Source organism: Thamnophis sirtalis, unplaced genomic scaffold (assembly GCF_051295495.1).
Source record: "Thamnophis sirtalis isolate CommonGarterSnake01/CBP01778 unplaced genomic scaffold, rThaSir2_p1.2 scaffold_6, whole genome shotgun sequence".
In the NCBI taxonomy this organism is placed as follows: Eukaryota; Metazoa; Chordata; class Lepidosauria; order Squamata; family Natricidae; genus Thamnophis; species Thamnophis sirtalis.
This window is the reverse complement of record NW_028261386.1, coordinates 51183318-51206733: the sequence shown is the minus strand read 5'-3', so window position 1 is coordinate 51206733 and position 23416 is coordinate 51183318. Positions and strand designations below refer to the sequence as shown.

General features: G+C 37.1%; 1 protein-coding gene across 2 annotated transcripts; it reads left to right on the top strand.

Moving 5' to 3' along the window:
* The first annotated feature begins 1916 nt into the window (after positions 1-1916).
* On the top strand, positions 1917-11588 carry SDE2 (spliceosome associated SDE2). Of its 2 annotated transcripts, XM_014058645.2 has the most exons (8): positions 1917-1935; positions 2618-2736; positions 3284-3401; positions 4190-4301; positions 7825-7994; positions 8510-8618; positions 9878-10226; positions 10787-11588. In XM_014058645.2, the coding sequence occupies exons 2-8, from the start codon at positions 2629-2631 to the stop codon at positions 11000-11002; spliced, it is 1182 nt and encodes a 393-aa protein (XP_013914120.2). In that variant the 5' UTR covers positions 1917-1935; positions 2618-2628; the 3' UTR covers positions 11003-11588. The 2 variants fall into 2 exon arrangements, with proteins under 2 accessions (XP_013914120.2, XP_013914119.2); XM_014058644.2 differs by lacking the exon at positions 1917-1935 and having other exon boundaries at positions 2537-2736.
* The last annotated feature ends 11828 nt before the right edge of the window (positions 11589-23416 follow it).

Below are 23416 nucleotides of genomic sequence, written 5' to 3'. Positions count from 1 at the left end.
AGGAAAAACGCGACCCTACCGTGATGACATAATCGCAGAGGGCAAATCCGCGCCTTCCGAAGCACTCAGCATCCTAAACCTAACCCTAAACCTAACCCTAACCCTAAAGCAAACCCCTAAACCTAATCCTAACCTTAATTTAAATCCGCTTTCTGCCGCCGCGCTGTTTTAAAGCGCCCTTCTGTCGCCGCGCTGTTGTCGTGGCGGTGATGACGTGCGGTGATGACGTCGCGACTTTAGCGACGCGATTATATCACCGCTATTTTGACGAGTGCGGTTTTGTCGTGCCACGCTGTTACCTTCCCACCGAAGTGGTACCTATTTATCTACTTGCATTTGTATGCTTTCGATCAGCTAGGTTGGCAGGAGCTGGGACGAGGATGGGATCTCATCCCGTTGCGTGGACTTGGGTCTCGAACCGGGCTGCCAGTTTTCCAGTCAGTAAGCCCAGCATTTTAGCCACTGAGCCACCGCACTGCCCTATAATATATAAACACAGTTTTTAAGGTCCTCCTGAAATGTCTGATATATATATTCATAATAAAATACATGACATGCGAATCCTTAGACCAGGGATGTCAAACATATGTTGTCACGGCAGCGTGACATATTGGGACTTTGTCCCCCTTTGCTAAACAGGTCATGGGCATGGACAGCACATGACACATCTGGCCCATGGGCCATGAGTTTGACAGTCCTGTCCTGCCCTAGACAGACTGAAGAACCAGCCCCAGACCTTTTATTAAACACCTCAAATAGATAATAGACAATATTCCTGAGATGTATAAGTACTCCTCAACAGACAATCATTTATTTATATCAAACTTAACTTTTTAGCAATTGTTGGAACTTACTATGATACTGAAAAAAGTGACAACTACTCTTTTTACATATGGCCTTTGCAGCTTCCACTTAGACACAAGATCAAAATTTGGGCACTTGGCAACTAGCATGTATTTACAATGGTTGCAGAATCCTGGTTAGGTGATCACTATTTATGATTTCCCAGTTGGCCTTGAACAAGCACAATCAATGGGAGAAACTCAACATGCTTAACAATCTATTTATTTAATAACTGCAATAATTCATCTAACTGTCGAAAAAATCTTAAAATCAGGTGTGACTCACTTAAATTCCTTACTTAGCAACTGAAATTCTGGTTCCAGTTTTAGTCATAAGCACAGGGCTACCTGATTAGATTTGGAGGGATTAATAGCAGGTTGAGATTTTAATTGTATATACTCATAGCATTTATTTTATATGACATGTTTATTGTTTACTCTTGATTAGATTTGGAAGGATTAATTCTAAAATGTTTTCAGCATTACAACTTGACTCTTTCCTATATTTGGCAACTAGACTGGTTGTTTTGAAAAAGTGCATTATTGTTTCTTCCTACACAGTGCTCAGCAATATAACAAGTCTTCATTATTTTAAGATCAACTTTTAACTGCAGATAGAGCACCCAGCCACACCTCACCAAAAGTAGTCATTAGAAAGTTAATCTTTTATCTGCATATTGTTCCGCTGTCCTGTGAAACTGCACGCTATTAGTGCCCTGCTTCATTGTTTTAAAACCCGAATGGCCAGGCTTTACATGTTCTGGATTTGCAACCAGGAAAATGAGGGGATGAAGGTGGCACATCTTGGCGAGCGCCGCTGTGTAATTCGATTCGGTTACTTCTTCGTGCCTTGGCGTTTAAACTGCCTCCAGGAAAGGCGGTTAGTTAACACACGCCGACAACTTCGAGTCAGCAGACCATATGCATGGCCTCCGAGACGAATACAACCATTCGTCTTGTCGCCGTTGCAACGGGTAGAGCGACACGAGCCGCCACATTCGCTGTGCTACCGCCTGAAGAGAACGAGAGAGGCTGCTCCCAAGCTCACACGGGCAGAAAATATGGCGTTTGCAAACCAACACAACACAATGAAGTATGTGGGCGCAAGGGCGGTGGGGAGGGAGGGACAGTGCGCTCCATTGCAGGTTTATAAATATCACAAGTGCCCTAATTTTCCGCGCCTGAAACCAGGGGGGAAATTCCAAATGTTGGTACACTGGGTTTCATTTTCAATTCAGCCTGAGTTTGGTCACTTTTAAGAAGCAAAACGTCAATGACGATAACAACACCGAGGGACTTCCCCGCCTTCTGGCTCATAAAGCAATGCCAAGAAATTTCCCTGCGTTGTAGAGCAAAGAAAGGGGAAACGAGAATGTAAACAGAGAAGGTTGATGAACCGAATCTGCCAAGAAAAACCAGGCGGATAATATCCTGTTCTGATCCCAGAAGGGTAATAACTTGAAGCGGAACGGTGAAGCAAGAAAAGTGGTAGCTCCAGACGCCTAGCAGCGCCATTAACTCGCCCCCGCCCCGCTGTCAGCATTCCCAACTCCCACCATCTTTATTACTCTCCTTCAGGCAGGGTCCGCGGAAAGTCCCTACGCATGCGCGCGCATCCCTAACGCTCCCTGTCACGTGGCTTGAGACCCTGGAAAGGAACGCTTCTATTGGCAAAATTTCCAGTGCCCGACTTCCTGTTTACTTCGTAGACGTCACCGGGTTTTTCCTTTCTTGCGTCTTGCCGAAAAGCAAGGAGTTTGCTTGTGTCGTTATAGGAAGTCAGAAAATGGTGGTGTTAGTGAGGAATCCGTTGTCTTCGGAGCTGCAATGTGTGACGTTGCCGGCTGAAGGCTGGTCGGTTGGGGATTTTCTCCGTTCCTGGTGCCAAGCGCAGGTAAATAATGAGTGTTAAAATGAAAGAAGTGGGTGGCGTGGGCTCCCCACTATACAAGAAGTGTGTGTCCGGTTTCTTATAATTGACGTCTTTAGAATAAGCAATTTGGGAGGTGGAGTTTTGTTTTCTCCTTCGCAGGTGAAGCGGATATATAAATCACTTTTCCTGAGCCAAGTATTTATATATTTGCTTAGAAAATGAATAGATATTCTAGATCCGTGGCCATAGTGATCATTGTTGATGGGACACTGCTTTTTATGGATTGTACCTAAGACGGTTTCGAGTGGGTTTTTTTGCCCATCTTTTTGTGATTTGTGAAGCATGGCTTTGTGTACAGATGTATTGTTCACGGTGTCCAACATAGGTAAAGAACTAGGTTTTTACAATAATCTTTATTCTACTGTTCAGTGATTTACCAATGTGCTATTGGAATAACCTGTTTAAAATTAATGCAGTTGCTGTTTCCTATAGATTAAGTAAATCTTGAAATAAATATTCTAATCTGATTATAATTCTCTTTTCCTTTTTAAAAAATAATTGTTTTTAGGGGCTTCCTCAAGATCACTTTTATATAAAGTGTAATGGTCGATGTATTAATTCTGAAAGTATACTACAAGATGGAGCTCTTTACAATGTGGAACCAAGATTATGTGGTGGAAAAGGAGGTTGGTTAACTGCTGTTTTTGCATACTAAACAATATAGTGTGTTTATTTGTTAGATAACTACCTTGCCTTTCTTATAGATGACAGATAAAACAATTCCAATGTTTCCACATCAATAATTATGTGAAATTGGCTTGGATGAAAGATAGTGACTGATTCCAAATTATCCAATGAAGTTCCATGATTGAGATTGAATTTGTTTCTTTTAATTATAATGCACTCAGTCCTGAAAAATATAGTAGTGGGTTCAGATTGTAGATCCCCAATTAATGGCTATAGAATTGGAAACAATCCAGAATTGCCAATATAGGATATATTGTACAATACATAAAGGGTAGAAGATACAATGCATCAGTGCAGTTTGGGGGGGGGGGGAATAAGTTAAATAAAAAGGGGAGAGGGAAATATATTGCCCATATTTTTATGCTAAAGGTCTTAGCAAAAAATATGTGTAGTTTGAGATACTGTAACAATAAGAAAACAAGATGACAATCATATACTGGCTAGCTTAGCTTGCCATTATAACTTCCCATTGTCAATAATTTTCAAGTAATTAGTGCACAATTCTGAAACATTTGGAATTATCAGAAGTGGAGCTCTGGAATGGGGTTAAAAGTTTACCTTTCATTTGTATCTTTGATTTTGTCTAATGAAGGATTTCTGAATCTGGGTAAAATAGACTAACAACATATAAAAGGATTTATTTTTGTGTTGCATCATGTGATTCTTGGAGAGTCAATGTTTCTTACATATACATTCCTGTTACTGACCTATTTTAATTACTTCTCAGGTTTTGGATCTATGCTCCGAGCTCTTGGTGCTCAAATTGAGAAGACAACAAACCGAGAGGCGTGCAGAGATCTCAGTGGAAGGAGACTTCGAGATGTTAACCATGAAAAAGCGTGAGACATTTAACTAAATAGAAAACACATGTATTTTGCTGTTATTAATGCATAGATTTATCAAGAATATTTTTATAATATATCCATCCATAGATTCCCATCATGCTATTGTTTGTTGGAGTTAGCAACTTTATGCAGATATCGAAAATGGAGTAAAATACATTGAATCAAAGAAATTAAAGCACTGAGATAAGAAATGTAAATGAGATAACACTCATTTGAACCAATAACTAATCACAATACCAATGAAGAAGAAAAATAACAGCTCGCAAAAAAAACCCAGCATGGCTGCATAAAGAACTCTCTGACAAATTGAAAGACAAAAAAGATAAATATAAAAAGTGGAAAGAGGGGGACATAATTAAGGCAGAATATCAGCAAATAGCCTCAGCCTGTAAAGATGAAGTAAGGAAAGCCAAGGCTCACAATTACGAAAGGCTTGCCACAAAAGTAAAAAATAACAAAAATAGCTTCTTAAAAACAAGAAAAAAGTTAAGGAAACAATTGGTCCATTGCTGGGAGAAAGTGGCAAGAAGATGACAAGCAACAGGGAGAAAGCAGAACTATTTAACTCACAGTTTGCATCTGTCTTTTCCCAAAGGGATAAAACAGTCCAACCTATCAAAAACAGCACCACAAAAATCAGATTAGGAAAACAAATTGAAATAGGGAAGAAAATGGTAAGTGAGCATTTACTTACCCTAGATGAGTTCAAATCACCAGGACCAGACGGATTACACCCCAGGGTTCTGAAGGAACTGGCAGACGAGATCTCAGAACCACTGAACTATATCTTTCAGAGATCCTGGAGCACTGGGGAACTGCCAGAGGACTGGAAAAGAACTGATGTGGTTCCCATCTTCAAAAAAAGAAAAAAAATAGATCCAGGAAACTATAGACCTATCAGCTGGACCTCAATACTAGGAAAGATTCTGGAAAAGATAATCAAGCAACGAATTAGCGAACACCTAGAAGTAAACAAAGTAATAGCCAAAAGCCAACATGAGTTTGTCAAAAATAGATCATGCCGGACTAATCTTAATTCATTCTTTGACAAAGTGACAAAATTAGTGGACCAGAGGAATGCCTTCGATATAGTTTACTTGGACTTCAGTAAAGTATTCGATAAGGTAGACCATAACCTACTACTAGATAAAGTAAAAGAATGTGGATTAGACAGCAACACCATCAGATGGTTTCGTAACTGGCTGACCAACCGCACTCAATGTGTAGTCCTCAATGGAACTGCATCTACATGGACGGAAGTATGCAGTTGAGTAGCCCAGTACTCTTCAACATCTTCATCAATGATTTGGATGAGGGAATAAATGGAGAACTCATCAAATTTGCAGATGACATCAAGCTGGCAGGAATAGCCATCACTTCAGAAGATAGGCTTAAGATACGGAAGGATCTTGACAAACTTGAACATTATGCACTATCTAATAAAATGAAATTCAATGGTGAAAAGAGTAAGGTTCTATATTTAGGCAAGAAAAATGAAATGCACAGGTACAGTATAGGTGGTACCTTGCTCAATAGCAGTAACCGAAAGGGATCTTGGAGTCCTAGTGGACAATGATTTAAATATGAGCCAGCAATGTGCAGCAACTGCCAAAAAAGCCAACGCAGTTCTAGGCTACATAAACAAAGCGATAGAATCAAGATCACGTGAAGTGTTAATACCACTTTATGCTGCCTTGGTAAGGCCACACATGGAATACTGCATTCAGTTTTGGTTGCCACGATGTAGAAAAGAGACTTTTTAGAAAGAGTAGAGAAGAGCAACAAAGATGATTAGGGGACTGGAGACTAAAACACACAAAGAACGGTTGCAGGAACTGGGTATGTCTAGTTTAATGAAAAGAAGGACTAGTGGAGACATGATAGCAGTGTTCCAATATCTCAGGGGTTGCCAACAAAGAAGAGGGAAACAAACTATTATCCAAGGCACCTGAGGGTAGAACAAGAAGTAATGGGTGGAAACTAATCAAGGAGAGATGCAATTTAGAACTGAGGAGAAATTTCCTGACAGAACAATTAATCAGTGGAACAGCTTGCCTCCAGAAGTTGTGAATGCCCCAATACTGGAAGTCTTTAAGAAGATGTTGGATAGCCATTTTTCTGAAACAGTATAGGATTTCCTACCGAGGCAGGAGGTTGGACTCAAAGACCTCCAAACTCCCTTCCAACTCTCCTGCTGTATTGTAATCAGCTGCATAACTCCCTGTTCTTGCAGACTATAATTGCTTTCAACATATTGATACAATACAGTGCTTCATGAATTACATTTTGTTCTTTTGACCAATGATATTGGATTTCTTTTTGAGAATCTCAGCTTAATGTAATCACAACTTTTTCCTTTTCATGATTTTCCCTTTTCTTCAAGTCATTCACTTTTCCTTCATATTCTCATTTTCTTTTCAGTTCTCATTTATTCTGTCTCTTATGACCAAAGCTATTTAAAGTACTTCTGTACTGCTCATTCACTTTTGTATTCAATCCACATTTATTCAGCAGCTATTCTGTTATGATCCTATCTTATCACATCATTCCCACTACATTCAACCTATTTTTATGTCTCCTAACATACTCACGTTTCACTTCTACATAACAGAATGAGCAGAAGCATACTCTTACATATTGTCATTTTTACTTTTAATGACATTCATTGCTCACATACCATATGCAATCCTTTCTATTTGTATTTGCATGTATTAAAAGTATTAAAAAGTATTTGCATGTATTAAAAGTATTAAAAAGTATTTGCATGTATTAAAAGTATTAAAAAGTATTTGCATGAATTAAAAATTCTTCACCTGATTTCCCCTATTATTAAATATTCATTTACCTGTTGTTTTTACTATATATGTATAACTTTAAAATCCATATCATATCAGATACATGAATTTTCATATCATCAGTTCTTGTTTTCAACTAACAGCATTACATTTATCATTTTTTCTATATATTCTTGTTTATTTTAGGCTTTGCTATTCCTTGCTTTCTATGATTTTTTTTTCAATTATCTCTGGTTGTTGTGTCATGAAGATGGTGTTGACTCTTCAAGACCATTTAGAGAAAAGTTTCTCTGTGTACATTGAACAATATATATTATTTTTGTTTTTGCAATAATCATTCTTCAAAAATCTTTAACCTGTCTTTTTCTGAAAATATTACCATATATATGAGGCATAGGTTTTACGTATGTAGTTAAATAGGATAATACTATAAAATAAAATAATTGTAATAAATCAAATTAAAAATAACAGTGAAATGAATTAATATGAATTAATATGCAGAGCAAAAGCACCCTGCATATTTCTTTTCAATGCATTCATAAATAATCTGGCACCAAATTGGATTCATATTGTCATTTGTCAAACTTTAGCAGCAAGGACTTTCCAAAGATAGATGATCTCACTCATTGTGCTTTACTGTTTGGGTTCTTTGTTTTAGACTACATAGTTGAATTCACCCATTGAAATAGATCCCGTTTAATATGGATGCTTCTTTCTTACAGGATGGCCGAATGGGTGAAACAACAAGCAGAACGAGAAGCAGATAAGGAACAAAGGCGTTTAGAAAGACTGAAGCGCAAATTGGTGGAACCGAAACATTTTTTTACTAACCCAGATTATCAGCAGCAGTGCCATGAAATGGCTGAGAGACTTGAAGATTCTGTCCTGAAAGGTAGTGCTGAAATAGTTTTAGACTCTGTCCTGCATTGCACTTTTGGATTGTTGGACCCTTAGATGTTTTAATTAAATGTGAATAAGATAACCATAGACATTGAATATCTTCTGTATTTTTCTCCTTTTGTTTTCAGGCTCTGACCTCTTGTTTTCTTTGCCTTTGATTACTTGCTTCTTTCAGTATCATCTGCTTCCATATTAAAGCAATTTGGCCAGTCTGATATTCTTCATAGATACTGGATTTTAACTGAAAAGTAGTTGTTAGAAAATTCAGGTTCCCTGAATAATATAATGGAAAACCCACTCCACATCCCTCAATCATGTTTGCATTATGCAGTCAGCTGTGTAGATGATTAATAATAAATTAAGCAAATAGAAGTGATAAATAAGCTTCATTTGCGGAATGAAGCAAAAAATTAAAAGTTCATAATTTCCTGAAATTCCTGGTTTTAATGATTTAATGTTTGTATTTCGTTTAACATGCTGAAGTCTGATTGCTTTTACTATTTTTAGGTATGCAAGCTTCTTCCAGTACAGTGGTTTCCCCAGAAAGCAGTGAGAGTCGAAAAGGAACCACTGATTCTGGAACCGGACCACCATCAGAGAAGAAAAGGTGTTTATGGTAAGCACCCAGTTTTAGAAGTATAACCATGTGATAAAAATGGGAAGAATAAAAGAGTTGCTTCCTTTAAATTTGGTGGCTCTTGCCTTAAAAATTCTAAATGGTAATCTACTTGTGGAATGAGATTTTCTTGCTTCCTCTGCTTGCTAGCATATCAGTGATGATATTCTACCGGTTCACACAGGTTCTAACAAATGGGTAGTTCCAGTTAGCAGTTGGCCCTACCCACCCACCCTTGCTCTTTTCTGGCCTATATTTTTGTTTTTTAGCTGATTTACGCGGCACAGTGGAGTGTCGTGCATCAGCTGTTTTACTCACCAGCACTGACATAGAAGGCACGTTTTTAGGCTTAATATGGCCGATTTTTTAGCGCTGTGTGCGCAAAGCACACAGACATGCATGCGCAAAGCACACAGACACGCATGCGCAAAGTGCGCTTAGCGAACCTGGTTATTCAACTGGTTGCATCCCCACTGTAGCATATGCTATTATTTTACTTTACTACTTTACTTTATTGTCATTGTACATATATACACAGTTTACACATACAACGAAATTCACATAACTCTCAGAGACCAGATCCAACACACGTAACAATCTCAAACACACCCCCACCCACCAAAAAATTCCCCGCCCCAAAGCCAGCCAAACATCCACACAACAGACCAAGTAATGCTGTCCAATAACTCACTGATGGTGACCCTTTAGTTCCTTGTTGAGTGCAATTATAATTCTGGGATAAAAGCTATTCAGAAGACATATGGTCCTAAGTTTTAATTGTTCTGTATCTTCTGTCAGAAGGCAACAGTCTAAAAAGATTGTAGCAGGATGGGAGGAGTCTCTGAGAATGTTATGCAACTTCCTCAAACAGCGAGAATTGGAATTGAGGCAATAATTACTCCAAAGCTGTTTAGTACATTGAATTATTCTATTGATGTAATGTATTGCAATGAAACTAGAAGCTAAGTTGTGTTAAAAAATAACACACTCATTTTTAGTATTGGAATTCTCAAATCAATATTGAAATTATTGGAAAGTCTTTTGGCATTCTTTTGCCAGGCAGAATGCTTTATCCTGATTGTTTCAAAAATATTTTAAAATTCTGTATAATTTAAAAGTTTACCACTTTTAGATGCATTTTTGGTATTTGGAATGTCTGCCTCTTCCATAATTATGAGGCGGATTTGTTCTTTTATATCACATATTTTGTTTAATAGAGAAATTATATTCATGTTTTAAAATTCATTTAAATATGACAGGTTAGGTATAGAAGGATTGGACGATCCTAACAGTTCAGAGACTAATAGCGATGAAGAAGATGAATCTCCTGGGACGTCAGGAAGATGCTCCACATCATCTGGCAGCCATATCAGTGTGAATGAAAATTTAAATGAGTTTCCCAGGAATTCAGAGGAGTCTGGAAATTGCAGTTCAGGCTCTGATGAGAAGTCAGAAGATCAAACAAAGAATGCTAAAAAAGATCAACTAGAAGATCCAACTTTCAGTAAGATTGAAGCCAATGAGAAACATAAAACAACACAGATTCTGAAAGAAGAAAAGCATACAAATGCCTCATGTAGTGAAAAAGCAAGTCAGCTTCAACATGCAGTAAGTATGGTTGTTTTTTTATTAAATATGTAATTCTTTTTCTTCCTGAATCCATTAGATATCTTTATAAATAGTGCATTTTGAAAACTTTATTCCATTTTGGCCACTTCATTATCCATGTCACTTTACAATATTACATCAAAGACAGAAATAGCATTAAAGCCAAATCAAAGTACAAGAAATGCGGTTCAAAATTTAAACAACCCCATTTCCTCTTCATCCCCCCCGGTCTTCTCATTTTCTTTAACAGACAGACAATATTTTGTAGCCGCTGAGCATATACATTCCTCACTGGATGTTTTTTGCCCCAGTCTCTAAAATGGAGACATAAATTGACTAATTTATCAGTATAAGAATTAACTGAATTATATTTGCAGTTTAGCCCTACATGCAGGAATATTCTAATTCTCAAACTTTTAAAAGATAAGGCAAATACAAACCCCCAAAGCTATCTTGTTGCAGAAGTGGACATTGCAGAATCACTTAACATTTAAGTCATTCAAAAGATCACTTTCTTCTTCTGAGATATATTTAAAATGTTGCATGTTTTTGATTCTTAGGATACTGCAAGAGTCAATCTGATGGAATTCAATTCTGTTGCGGAACTGGAAGCCATAGGACTAGACAAACTAAAGTTTGAACTATTGGCCTTGGGACTAAAATGTGGAGGTACTTTACAGGAAAGAGCAGAACGACTTTTTTCAGTGAGAGGTTTGGCCAGAGATCAAATTGATCCTGCTTTGTTTGCTAAGCCTTCCAAAGGGAAGAAAAAATAAACATGGTGGAATGGTTTGTTTTTATACTCCAGGTTTTACAACATTCTTTTCATTCTGCTGCTTTATATAATGTTATCTTTCAAAAGCCAATACAATGTAAATTTGTATACTCCTTAATGCTTTTAACAATAATTTTTGTGATAATGTTAAAAGTACTTGTTGGTGGACATTTATGTTTTTTTAAATTTGTTATTGTTCAGTAAAAGACTAGTATATTTTATATTTATGTTTAAGTGACAAAAGTATACATTTATCGAAAAAGTCAATATTTTATGAAGAACATTTTTGCAAAGCTTAAAAATTAATAAAATTGTAATTGTGTTTGATAAAAATTAAATTCAATATTCTAATACAGATAATCGGAATCAAACAAGGACGCTGTTGAATGTATTCCAATTAATAGTTAACTTTGTAACTGCTACAAAAATTCAGATGAACAAGAAAGAGTTATTGCTATCAGTTGGGCAATTGCCCGTCAGACAGTTTCTGTAGTAATAACATTCAGACTTTGGAAGCAAACATTGTTCAGGCCTATTTAAACAGCCAAAACTGGATAGTTCTTTTAATAAACTAAATTGGAATTATATATTAAGCGCTCTTTTTTGTCAAATGTTAATTAAAATCTTAGTTTGCTCATAACAAAGGCAGGGCACTTACTTTTTGAATTATCCAAGGCTTGATTTGCTCACAATCATATAAATGTGCATTGTATTAGGATAAACTACATAAACAATCTTATCTCTCTTCTATTATCTATTCAATAAAAGCTGGTACCATATCTAAAAAACCAAAACAATGTGATTAAGGTCTTGAACTAAAACTAGGGATATCCCAAGTTCATATCCCCCTTCAATGCACTCACTATCTTTGTGATCTTTATAAAGATGATCTTTATACCTTGGGTGATCCCATTGGGAACATATTTTTGGCATATACTCTCAACATTTTTCTCTCAGTCCTCTCAGGAACTCCTCCATCTCATAACAGTGAGGCGGTATAGCAGGGCTTGGGTGGGGGATGCTCCATGTAGGTAGGTAGGTACGTAGGTAGGTAGGTAGGTAGGTGTGTGTGTGTGTGTGTGTGTGTGTGTGTGTGTGTATGTATGTATGTATGTATGTATGTATGTATGTATGTATGTATAGAATTCTGTTTTATATTTGCTTCTAATCAACAGTGATAAATGTGTACAATTAAGTTTCTGTATGTCTTGAGAATTGGCTGTGCAAACAACATGTGTTTCTAAAACTAGTAGCTGGAAAGCTGCATTCAGAAGAAGCCCACATGCATGTAGATAAATTTCCCAAGAAGAAACCAGCAATGTTTAAAAGAGGCACATAACCACTGTTGCTTTATAAAAGAAACATGAAATGCTGCTTTCTTTGGACAAAACTGATTTCCTCAGAGATTGCTAAAATGTGAATTAACCAAATTACTGTTATCAGTCTCCAAACAATGGCTTGGCACTGGAATAGTCTAGCTGTGGCAATTTATAAATACTATTTGGGAGCTGGATGTGACACCCTTCCCTCTCCCTCATCAAAGGACAAGGTGAAGAGCCAGATCTTCATGGCTCTTCTAAACCAGAACAAAACTGGGGGCCATCCAGATCTTGGATGGTAGGAGGGGAAGAAACCTCATTCCGGACAGCAGGTGCTGCTACAGAGAAGGTATGCTTCCAGGGTTCCAATAGATGATGATGTTTAATTCAAGGAAACCAGAGTGCACCAACCAAGCAGGATTAAGTTGACTAGAGTGATGTTGTAGGAGACCGGTGGACCTTCAAGTAAGAGCCTTATGCCATATAAGTAATGCTTTATAGGTAATAATCAGCATCTTGAATTGCATCTAAAAGCAAATTGGCAACCAAGGCAGCTTGTGAAGCAGAAATGGTACATGGCATACCTCTAGATGAGAAAGGCAGAATATAAGTTTAATAAATAAACTACAAACCATGATCATACTGTTAGTGCTGGTGTATTCTGGATCAGTTGAAACTACTGGGTGGTCTTCAAACGCAGCCCCATTTGAAAACATTGCAGTAGTCAAGCTCAAGCTGAGAGGTGTCTAGGGTATGAGCAACTATCTAAAGGCTCCCAAATTTTGGAAAGTGTCAACTGACATACCAGATGGAATTGTACAAAGAACTTCCTTGCCACAACTAACACCTACTTTTGAAGACAGACAGACAGACAGACACACACACACACTTGAAGAGGGAAGTGCAAGCCAATCCTGGATAGAAAGATGGAATATCTCCTCTGAAAATTTCAAACACCCACAGCCACTCAGGCTTGGTAAGATTGTCCAAAACGATCCCTCCCCATCCAAACCCATAGAGCTTTTAGGCACTGGGATAGAACATTTGCGATAAAAGGAGATCTAAAAATTAGAAACTGGGAAATATTTTTTCATCAGCTTGTGCCTACTTATGTGTGCATTTTCATACTTTGACTTTGTATACATAAATTCAGTACACACTTGTATGTCCAGGAAAATCCACTCACAGGAAAAAAAGATTGGCAATTTATTTCCTCGAATGGAAAGTGGGAGTTCCCAGCAGTAGGAGAATTGCCTAATTCAAGGATGTGGTTGCCTGCTGTTCAAATCTTGCATATTGTCCCAATCTACACAAGTTCTTAAGTTGGTATAAAAATATCAGTATAGGACAGGAGCAATTTAAAGTAAATGAGAATATGCTTTTGGAAAAGTCCAGAAAAGGAGATAGAGGGTCATAATGAGAGAGTAACTCAAAAGCAAATTATATCCCTTTCTTCTGGAGAAACAGTTTATTAGAATCTACAGATAGTCCTTGACCCACAACAATTCATTTAATAGCCATCCAATGTTATGACAGCACATGAAAAAATAACATGACCAGTCCTTACACAACCATCACAGCATCCCTCCAGTCACATGCTTAAAATTCAGGCACTTGGGAATTGACATACATTTACAACAGTTCCAGTGTCCAAGGGTCATCTATTGTCATTTGAGACTTTCCCAGGGCACTTCTAATAAGCAAAGTCAATGAGATAAGATGAATTCACTTAACGACCATGGCAAAATGATTGCATAATTGAATGCAACTCAATTGCATCACTTAACAGAAGTTCTGGTCCCAATTGTGGTAAATTGAGAACTACCTTAATTGTTGAAGGATAAAGAAAGGGAAGGTACAAGGCAAAGTAGCTGAAAGGAATAAAAACTGCAAATGAATAGAATAGAATGGAATGGAATGGAATTCTTTATTAACCAAGTGTGATTGAACACACAAGGAATTTGTCTATGTACACTGATATGCTTTCAGTGTGCATAAAAGAAAAGATACATTCATCACTAATCATAAGGTACAATGTAATGATAGTCATTAGGACTCTGAGGAATGAAGACATAAAGACTCTTAGGAATCACTGCATGAAAAACAGAAGAAATAAAGTGACTGTGGTGACTCACTATAGTAATCAAGTGTTGATGAAAGAAATTGTGATCTAAACACAGCCAACTATGGACTGACTGGCAAGAAAAAGACCATTCTAATCTCCCCCAGTATTTAGTTCCTTTAGCACTTGGCAATAGCACTTAGACATATACCACTTCACAATGCTTTTACAACCCTCTCTAAGCTGTTTACAGAATCAGCATATTGCCCCCATCAATCTGGCTCCTCACTTTACCAACCTCGGAAAGATGGAAGGCTGAGTCAATCTTGAGCCTGCTAAGATTCAATCTGCCAAACTGCTGGCAGCCAGTGGTCAGCAGAAGTAGCCTGCAGTACTGCACTCTAACCACTGCGCCACCGCAGCTCTATAAAATTATTGTAACAATTGCAGTTTCTCTAATATTCTGTCAGGATCTACCCTCCTATGCTTTAACTGCATTAGATCAAACTCTTTAAAAAAAACAAAACCTGTCATATGAAAGTCATTCCAATAGTCATTGAAAACGTTACCATATTCCCACTCAATCTGACCTTGTTTTTTCTTTAGTGGGGTTATGAATCTATAAATTTATTAGTTTGATTATGAAAATCTGATTTTTTTTGTTAAAAATAAATATTAACTCAAGTACTAATGATTGAGCTGATACTTTTTTATTTTTACCTGCATCTTAGTACTGTACACAGATCTTAGATCTGACTTTTAAATATGATAGCAGTTTTCTGCCATTAGAGGGCACTCAGCACCTACTGAAGCAATGAGCTGATATTTGGCTGACAATGGCTCGATTGTAATTTATTTTCAAGGCCAAAGGAGTTTGCCACTTTTCTGTGACAGGACCTGGCTTTTTGGAACAGGTACCCTGTTGAGATCAGTTTGGTTCCTATGGTGGGCTCATATCAGAATATGCTGATGGAGCTCTTCTGAAGCTGTGTGTGTGTGTAGGTTTTAATCCTGTTGTTGACTTGGCTTTTGACTTTGTTTTAAGATGTTATTGGTTACGGATTTCTTATTTACAGTTACCATGAACATTTTACATTATGTATTTATTAACTGCCAAGAATCCCAGGGTATTATGTGATTTACTTGCCAGTCAGTCAAATTCATAAATTATCCTACTATTATTTACTCAGAACTAAACATTTGAGCTGCCTGATGAATATCTTTCCCCCTTTACTTATAGAACTAAGTTGTATAAGTATAAAACCAGACTATTACAGGGTAAGACCTATTTATTTATTTGCTGCATGTTTGTACTTTCATATTCCGCAGGGAAGCTTAAAGGCAAAGAAATATATTCAAAGCAGAAAAATAATGTCAAATAAAAGGAAAATATTTACAAGTCTGACAACTTATAAATCTCATTTTTATCAGGTTAAATATGAGTCATTAAAAAGCAAACAAATAGATGCCCTAAAAACTACGCACATAATTTACACAGTGTGAGACATGAAATTCAACATTTCAGTCTAACAAGATCTGAAGATTAAGAGGATTTATCTTCCTCCTACACTTTCTGTTCACTTAACAGCTATTAGAAAAGTTATAGCTAGACATTGAAATATCTAGTAACTGTAGTAGTATTTTAATTGCTAATTTTAACTGTGTTTACTTATTATAATCTCTTTTGAGTGTTTTTTAAGATTGTTGTACCAATTCAGCTGCTAGACATTTAAATATCAGACCTACTCAAAAAGAAGTAAGGCCCTTAGAAACACAGCAAGAATATAGGAGGGATTGCTGGATTGGATGCTCCATGCAAGCACCATACAGTGGGAACAAGTGTCCTGCCATGCAAGGATTCACAAGAATTCCACCTTTTCGGGTTCCCACTCTCTGCCTTTACAGTTTTGAAACCACATCCTTCTTTTGAACTGTTAGGTGAAGGAAGGACATTTTGTATATTTGGTATAATGGCGACCTCATGGTTGAGTTCCTACCTAGGCTGATGGACTCAAATGTGGTGGAATCCTCAGAATTTCTTATCTTTAATAATAATAGCAATTAGCACTTAGACTTATATACCACATCACAGTGCTTTACAGATCTCTCTAAGTGGTTTACAGAGTCAGCATATTGACCCCAACAATCTGGGTCCTCATTTTACTGACTTCAGAAGGATAGAAGACTAAGTCAACCTTGAGCCTGGTGAAATTGAACTGCCAAATTACAGGCAGCCGGCAGTCAACAGAAGTAGCCTGCAGTATTGCATTCTAACCACTGTGCTACCTCTGTTCTTAATTAGCTGAAGGCTACTTGATGGTGTGATTAAGGATCTTGTGGCTGCCATGGAATACCTGAAACAACTTTTGATCAGACTTTTGATCTGGTGTTACCATAATTCTAGAGAAAAGTGGTTTTTGTATGGGGCAGCATTGCCCTAGACCAGTGGGTCTCAACCTTCCTAATGTCGCGATCCTTTAATACAGTTCCTCATGTTGTGGTGACCCCCAACCATAAAATTATTTTATTTTTTCAATATTTTTTCAAAAATATGTGTTTTCAGATGGTCTTAGGTGACTCCTGTGAAAGGTCGTTCGACCCCCAAAAGGGTCGCGACCCACAGGTTGAGAACCACTGGCCTAGACAGATTACTTAGTGAATGTTGGTTGCTGCAGCATGCTTTCCTCTATAAGAGTGGAGTCACCATCAGACTCTACTTCCCACAGGTTAAGGTTTCCAGTTGACCTCAGGTGGTCAGAAGAATGTTTTCTTGAATTTGACTTTCCACTCTATCAGTACTCTGGCTGAGATGTATAATACCAAGACTGGTTACAGTGGCTTCCAAGTACTGCATGTTTGAAATCAGAACGCTTATGATATTATGATACTGTGTAGTTTTGGGTAATGAAATGGGGATGAATCTGATCAAACTTTTCGTGGGTGCTATTATTTTGCCTACATGCAAGTGATTAGGTAGGAAAATAAGGGATTGCTTTTCTTTTCTTCTTAATTACATTTGAAGATACCTGCTAGCTTTGTGAGCATATTGCATGGTTCTTCACAGAAGAAATCACTTGGATTCATGCCAAGTTGATGTCCCTCTGGGTAATTCTGTATATTAAATACTGTATCCAGCGTATTGTTATGTTAGAAGCCTAAAATCTTCTCAGTTTCGTAACCTGTCTCTTGAGGTTACCTCAAGACAAGAAATAAATTACCTAGATTCTTTGGCAAACAGCTTGAGTCATTCAGATGGATAATATGTACTAAAAGACAGACAAGAGAAGTACAACCCCTCTCCCGCTCTCACTTGGGGGAGCACTTCAAAATCTGGAAATTAGACCATAAAGCGATGCCATTCTTCCCTGTCTAAGAACAATAAGAGGATGGTATTGGGAGACCAATCCTATAGTTGCTGGAAAGAATTTTAAGAAGTTTGGGAGCTAGTTGCTATCTAAATGCTAAAATTTTAGGTGCTAGTTGCTATCAGCTATATTTTTCTTTTCTTATGCCTCCAGGATTGAATATTTGAAGAGCTTCCATATGATAATAGAATAAGATGAATCTGAACAAATTATAGTTTTTGCTAATACTGGGACTGGAATTCAGGATTTGGAAGCTATGCCTATTTTATTTACTAATTAAATTTATTGGTTGCCTATCTTACCATAGGGTCTGTTCTAGAAAAAAATCATATATTTCCTTAAAAGACAGCTTGAGGGTTCTTCTGGATCTGGCACTGATAACATCTGTGGTGGTGGGAGCTCTGGCTGATAAACATTGTGCTCTTTCCTGGGAGAAAAACCATAACATTATTTTATATGTTAACTTATCACTGAGCTTCCATGGTAAGATAAATTGCCACTTCATAATGGCAAACCCACTCCTTATTATACTTTAAGTTATAAAACCATAACTTTTTCGAACACTTTTTTGACAATTCTAAATTGTTTAAGGAAGTTATTGATGTTTTATCAGTATACAATTTTGTAAACTGCCTAGAGCCATTGAGATAATTCTTAGATTAGTGTGTCCCAACCTGGGCAATTTTCAGATTGCTGAACTCTAACTCTCATATTATGTGTAATGGCTAAACTAATTGGGGAATTTTTGGAGTTGAAGTTGGCACATCTGGTCATTGTTCAGGTTGGGGTGTGTTGAAATATCTTAAACAAATAAAGAAATGGTCATTTGATAACCCTAATCTGTATACATTACACAGTGAATGTTGTTGTTAGAATTGTTCAGCATTTCAAATTCCATTCCCCAGAGATTTAGAAATCTGTTTTTGAGCACATTGGTCATGAATATAGTCTTTTTGCAGACTCACGTGGCATTCCTGAGAAAAGACAAAGTGGCTTTAAAATGTTGCAGACGTTGCTATTTTGCATACTCTAAAAGCACCTTTTTGAAATCAAATCAAACACATTGTAAACTTTATTATGTGGTTCAGTCAAAACAACAGCAGAAAAATAAAAATTCCTCATTTGTACAATTATCAATTATATCAATTAATATATACTTGATTTCTCAACATGTGTGTGTGTGTGCAATACGTAACAGATATGAAGCTCTCTTTCAGGAAAAAACATGTTTTGTGACTTTAAAGCTCAACTTATTTATTTTGTTATTGATTATAGCAAAATAATGGTAATTTATTTACACTGAGGATGGCAGAGAACATTACTGATTGAAAGGCACATCTTTCAAATGAAATACTGTAGGGTTTCAGCAATTTCATCTTTGAAGATTGTACCTTTCTCTGATATATGTGTGAATGACACTCATCAAGCATATGGCATGGATTGTTCAATTGACTTTATTGGAATAAATCACATTATGACTTAATATGATATAGGCATCATGTCATAGCTATATGCTTTTCTTTCATGCTAGTGAACAACGTATTTATTTATTTACATTCCTTCTATTTATACAGCTGCCCCAACTCAAACCAGCGATTCTGAACAGCAAACAATAGAAATAATTAAAACATGATATAAAAAGAAATTAAATACAAATAGCAGCCAAAAGGTATTTTAATCTATTGGTGTCAGCACAATCAGGAAATTGGGTCCTTCGCTCGTTCAGGACCGCAGTGAGGGCATATAGCCATGTTTTCAAGGCGTTCCAAAAGGCCATTAGGGTCGAAGCCATCCTAATCACAGGAGAAAAAAAGGTTCAGAGGGCAGACTCTGTAGCACAAAAGGCACCCCTCCTGGTCCCTGCCAGCTGACATTCCTTTGTTGATAGGCTCTAGTAGTATATTAATTCTTAATTTGTTCTAGAACTTAAAAAACAAATTTGGGGATCACTATTTATTTACACTATATTCTTTTTTAATGCCTGAATTTGCACATTCTACTAAAGCTGTGATGACAAACCTATGGCACGCATGCCACAGGTGGCACGCGAAGCCCTATGTGGGCCCGTGAGCCGTCACCCAGCTCAGCTCCACCACGCATGCGTGTATGCCTCCTGCGGGCCAGCTGATTTTAAGGTCTCTGCTGCGCATGCATGTGTGGGGTGGTGGTGGAGTGCAAGGGTGTGTGGTGGCCCCCATGCCCCATTTTTGTTTTTAAGAGACTTCATGAAGGCCTGCTAGGCCCAAAAAGGGGCACTGGGGGGGGCGTGCAACCCCACCACCATGACCCATTTTTGGTCCTAGGAGGCTGCAGGGAGGCCTACTAGGCCCAAAACGGAGTGCGGGGGTGGGTGTCACAAGCATGTGGGGGGGAGGCATGTGGGGGGTATGCATGCATGTGCAAGGGAGCGGGGTGCATTGCATTATAGGTGTGGGCATGCACGTGCACCATTTCAGCACATGAGGAGAAAAAAGTACTAAAGTTTACATGAGCATAATTTATTGAATAAGCCATGGCTGGATGTGTTCTTCTAATACAAAAAGCAATAAACTCTAGCTGGCCAAGTATAGCCATTGGCTTCATATAATCTACTAAACTACAAACAATTGAATCAAGCCCATCACTGGGATGAATTAGAGCCCAGAAAACTGAACTTAGTTCAGGCATCTTGCTGGAGCAACAATTGTCTGCCCTTCTTTGAAGAGCTTTACCACATTCCCAGTGCTTGCAGGATCCTTGAAATCTTCTAGTTAACAGCATCATCATATGCAGGGATTCTTGCAAGTACATGTCACTATATTCACTCAGTGGCACTCACTCACCAGTGAATGACTGCAGTCCTAATGTGTATGTGAAAACTGAAAGTGACAAATGTCAATAAAGAACCCTAAAGAGAAGGAAATGCTATTTGATGTGTAAAAGCTCAATTAAAAAAGAAAATTGTTCTTTGCAATTCATGACATCCCAGTCAAATGGAAAAGAGACATGTAGCAATTCTTACTAAACTCTAATAATCTTTTACTAATTGCTTTATTAGTCTATTCTCTATGGCATTATACATCACTAGAACAATAATAGTTCTCCAAGCAAATCTCAGTGTGCAACTGAAGGATAATAGGAATTGTAACCCAAACAATCTGAAGGGCACAGAATGGGTAAAACTATTTCAGACTACCTTTATGTTTGCTCATAATGCATTTTAAAAAAAAATACTTATTGAAAGACTGCAACATAATCCCCCTTTTTAACTGTTTGAAAGACAATAGTATTTCAACGACAGTAAAATATTTTCTAATACTGAATTAAATTACCTATAACATTTACATATTTTAGTTAGGGAAATATTTTAGTTAGAGCAACCATTTCTTAGATACAAAAAATAGGGTAACTATTGAATAGGAACAAATTATTTATTTTCAAATATCTTTGTTTCCATTTAATGGTTATCTGGATTTTTACAGCCCTATTTAGTAGAAATAACAGACAGATTCACTCATTTATGTTAAGCCATGACTTTTGGTTTAACGTATAGGAATCAAAATTTTGGTTTGTAAAATATGGTTTAGCATGATTTAGAAATCATGGTATTATATTTATCCAACTAAAATAATTTTTTTAATAATCCTGAATTAGTATATCATCTTGACCCATGAAAACAAAATAGATTAAGAATGGATATTCAATTGGGAGTTTTTCCAACGGGAGTCCTTAAATATTTGGAGCCAGCTGCTAATTCGCTTTTTGAGGTCTTTATTTTATGCCAACACCAGAACATGTTACTCAACTGGGGGGGAAATTGAGCAAGAAAAATATTTTTTTCTCTGTGATGTTTTGTAATAGAAAATCACTGACTCCTTTGATCAAAGCAATACCAGCATACATATCTTTCAGACATGTTAAGATAGGAATTTTGTAATTATTTTTCTTCCATAAGGGTGTTCTAACTACTTCTAAGATACACTTCAAGACAGTATTTTGAGAAACTCAATAACATTCCTTTAAAAACAAATGCACATCCTGAAATGTGTCTAACCACACATTTTTGTTTGCCCTGTTCTTTTGCAAGAACCTCAGCTGGTTTAAACATAAGCCAAATAGAGCCACCCTGATTTCCACTTTGGTTGGGATGTGGATTCAACATTTGTTTTGTGCTCAAACTATTCATTAGAGCCACTGCTGGAAAGCAGGGTGCCAGACAGGGCTGGCAAGGCTTTGTCAAAGGAAGAGAAATGGGTTGGGACAACTTTGATAGGAAAAACCTTATGTCCACCTCCTTAAAGAAAGACTAAGGTTTTTGGCAGAAGGGTGAGAACTTTGAAAAAGTAAATTAGCAATCCTCTCCACAACTGGAGATAACTCAAGGATAGCAATATGCTTCATACACTTCATTCCCATTTCTTCATTACTGTGTATTGAAGAAGAAAAAAGAATAGAGAATAAGGAAAAGGCCAGAAATAAGTAACCATGCTAGTCCTAAAGAAAGGTGTTAAGTGGTTGAAATATATATGTGGTCTTGTTGCTTGTGTTGTTGTGTTAAGTTATTTAGTATTGTAACAATGATGTGAAAAGAAACTCTAATTCTGTACAACCCTGCTACTTTTTCGTAAAATGTTCATAGTGCTATAAATCACTGGGTGTATAAATGGAAAGACTATTTTTTAAAATACATATAGTTTTAGAAATAAATGTTTTGCTAACCTGCTATACTCTTAAACATAAAGAGTAACAACTCAATTTATCAGATCATTATAGGAGATATAGGTCAGGCTTGCTGCCTGGTGCCCTCTAAATGTGTATGGACTACAATTCCGAAAATTACTAATTAGCAATATCTTTCTAGTTTGAGAATTGTAGCTTTGAAACCGTAGGATATATGTATATATACTGATTACATTTACTAGTATCAATTCCCTTGAATGTTAATCCACATAGTCAAAATAGTTTCTTCTTTACATAGGAAGGAGTAATGGAAAAAGTGGGAAACAAACACAATAGGAAGGAGCAAGACTGGGATGGAATATTTTGAAAAGGAGTTCTATGGACTGTAGTAGTTTATTTCTAGTATGTTCCCCTTCAGAAATTCAGAACAGGTATACAAGGTTTCTTTCCACCATTTCACTCTCATAGTCACCTTATTAAGAGAGTGTTACTGAATTCAAAACAACTGGTTAAGTAGCCTGGTGAACATTAGTCTCTGGGGATTTACTCCTGGATTTTAAATTGCTGTTATAGTTAAGGTGACCAGATTTTCAGATTGGTAAAGAAGGACACCATTGACCCGGGGGGGGGGGGGTGATTAAAAATTTTATATTTTGTCAAACATGACCCCAGGACACTGAAACCATCATAAATACGAATCTGTTGCCAAACATCAAAATTTTGATCACGTGACCATGAGGATGCTGCAACGGTCGCTAAGTGTGAAAATGGTCGCTAAGTGTGAAAATGGTGATCAGACACTTTTTTCAATGCCATTGTAACTTTGGTCACTAAATGAACTGTTTGAAAGTTAAGGCTAGCTTGCATTATAATGCCTTATGCTAGCTTACATTTTCAAGAGAGAGAAGCTAAACTCCTTGTTAGAATTGAAATAGAAATGAATAGAGTAGAGTAAAATAGAATAGAATAGTTTATTAGCCAAGTGTGATTGGACACACAAGGAATTTATT